This window comes from Cyprinodon variegatus, unplaced genomic scaffold (genome assembly GCF_000732505.1).
Source record: "Cyprinodon variegatus isolate N-32 unplaced genomic scaffold, C_variegatus-1.0 Scaffold1649, whole genome shotgun sequence".
Lineage (NCBI taxonomy): Eukaryota > Metazoa > Chordata > Actinopteri > Cyprinodontiformes > Cyprinodontidae > Cyprinodon > Cyprinodon variegatus.
This window is the reverse complement of record NW_015152102.1, coordinates 97,233-98,430: the sequence shown is the minus strand read 5'-3', so window position 1 is coordinate 98,430 and position 1,198 is coordinate 97,233. Positions and strand designations below refer to the sequence as shown.

The 1,198-nt window shown below is 54.0% G+C and overlaps 1 protein-coding gene across 1 annotated transcript in view; it reads left to right on the top strand.

Moving 5' to 3' along the window:
- Window positions 1–1,198, top strand: part of LOC107104207 (multidrug resistance-associated protein 1-like) — a gene marked incomplete at its 5' end in the record, with an annotated part of 45,932 nt that overhangs the window by 14,552 nt on the left and 30,182 nt on the right. The window contains 2 exons of the mRNA XM_015404153.1: window positions 414–475; window positions 642–696. Of these exons, the coding sequence (XP_015259639.1) occupies window positions 414–475; window positions 642–696 (117 nt within the window). The remainder of the gene's footprint in view (window positions 1–413; window positions 476–641; window positions 697–1,198) is intronic.

Sequence of the window (1,198 nt, the reverse complement as noted above, 5' to 3'; positions counted from 1 at the left end):
CCTTCTCCAGAAGCACCATAGAGAGCGTTCTGAGCAGCTGTCTCACTGTGTGGAGTGGAGGCTGCAAAGCCTCAGCCTACTAACCTTGGACATCCCGTATGAAGATCAACCAGCTTCAGTTCAAGGAAGGGGAAATGATTGCCGCTCCAGCCAGTAGGCAGCAGGGCTTCCTGCAACGGGAACCGAGCAACGAATGATCCAAAGAGCTGAAACGCTTAAGCCACACGAGACCAACCACACGCATCACGCAGTAAGGAACAGAGTCCTAGACGGCGCCAACATATACAGCTGCTGATTGGTCACCCAGGGTGTCACTGGTGTAACTAGTTAATTACTCCAACTGCATAGGGGCCAAGGGGAACATCCAGTAGGGATACAGTAGAACCGTTAACAGCGTCTGGTTTCCCCCACAGAACCCGTGTCCTGAACCCGGAGCCTCCTTCCTCTCCAGGATCACCTTCTGGTGGATCACAGGGTGAGTAGAGCTGCTGTGAGGTCAGAGAGGAGAACCCCAGCAGGAAGGAGACGGTCCTGCAGAACAACGAAGCTTTCAGTCGTTTTTAGCCTCTACAGACCCCATCTCCTCCATGTGGGTCCTGGATGGAAGCGGTTCTACCAACCTGTTGGACCTGTATCCACAGTGCAGGTCCAACAGGAGGACCAGAACCAGTGCTTCTAAGAGCGTCTGATCCAGAGGTGGGGCGTTAAAGCTGCTGTTCTGCAGGATGGAAACCCTCAGAGGGAGCATGGAGGACGTCTGAAGGTGGAGTTGGTCCTCTAACCCTGCAGCAGAATGGCTTCAGGTACCAGCCCGGTACCAGCAGGATGTTCTGCTGGTACCGGGCTGGACGGGTTCACAGCAAAGACATAACGTCTGGTGGTTAATGGAACAACCTTCAGATGTGTCACTGAGGACTGGAACGGATCCATCGGGTCTGTTCTCCTGAAGGTCTCATTAGAACTCCTTCTGTTCTGAAGGTGCTTGGTTCTACCAGATGAGACGTCTGAGGAAGGACAGTGTACCCGTATGAGACGTTTAGGGGTTCCACCTCCACCACGATGCGTTCGCTGCCTGTCTGAACATTTTTCCTCCTGTTGTTATCAGAGGGTCTCTGGGATCAGGCAGAGAGGGTCTCTGGGATCAGGCAGAGAGGGTCTCTGGGATCAGGCAGAGAGGGTCTCTGGGATCAGGCAGAGA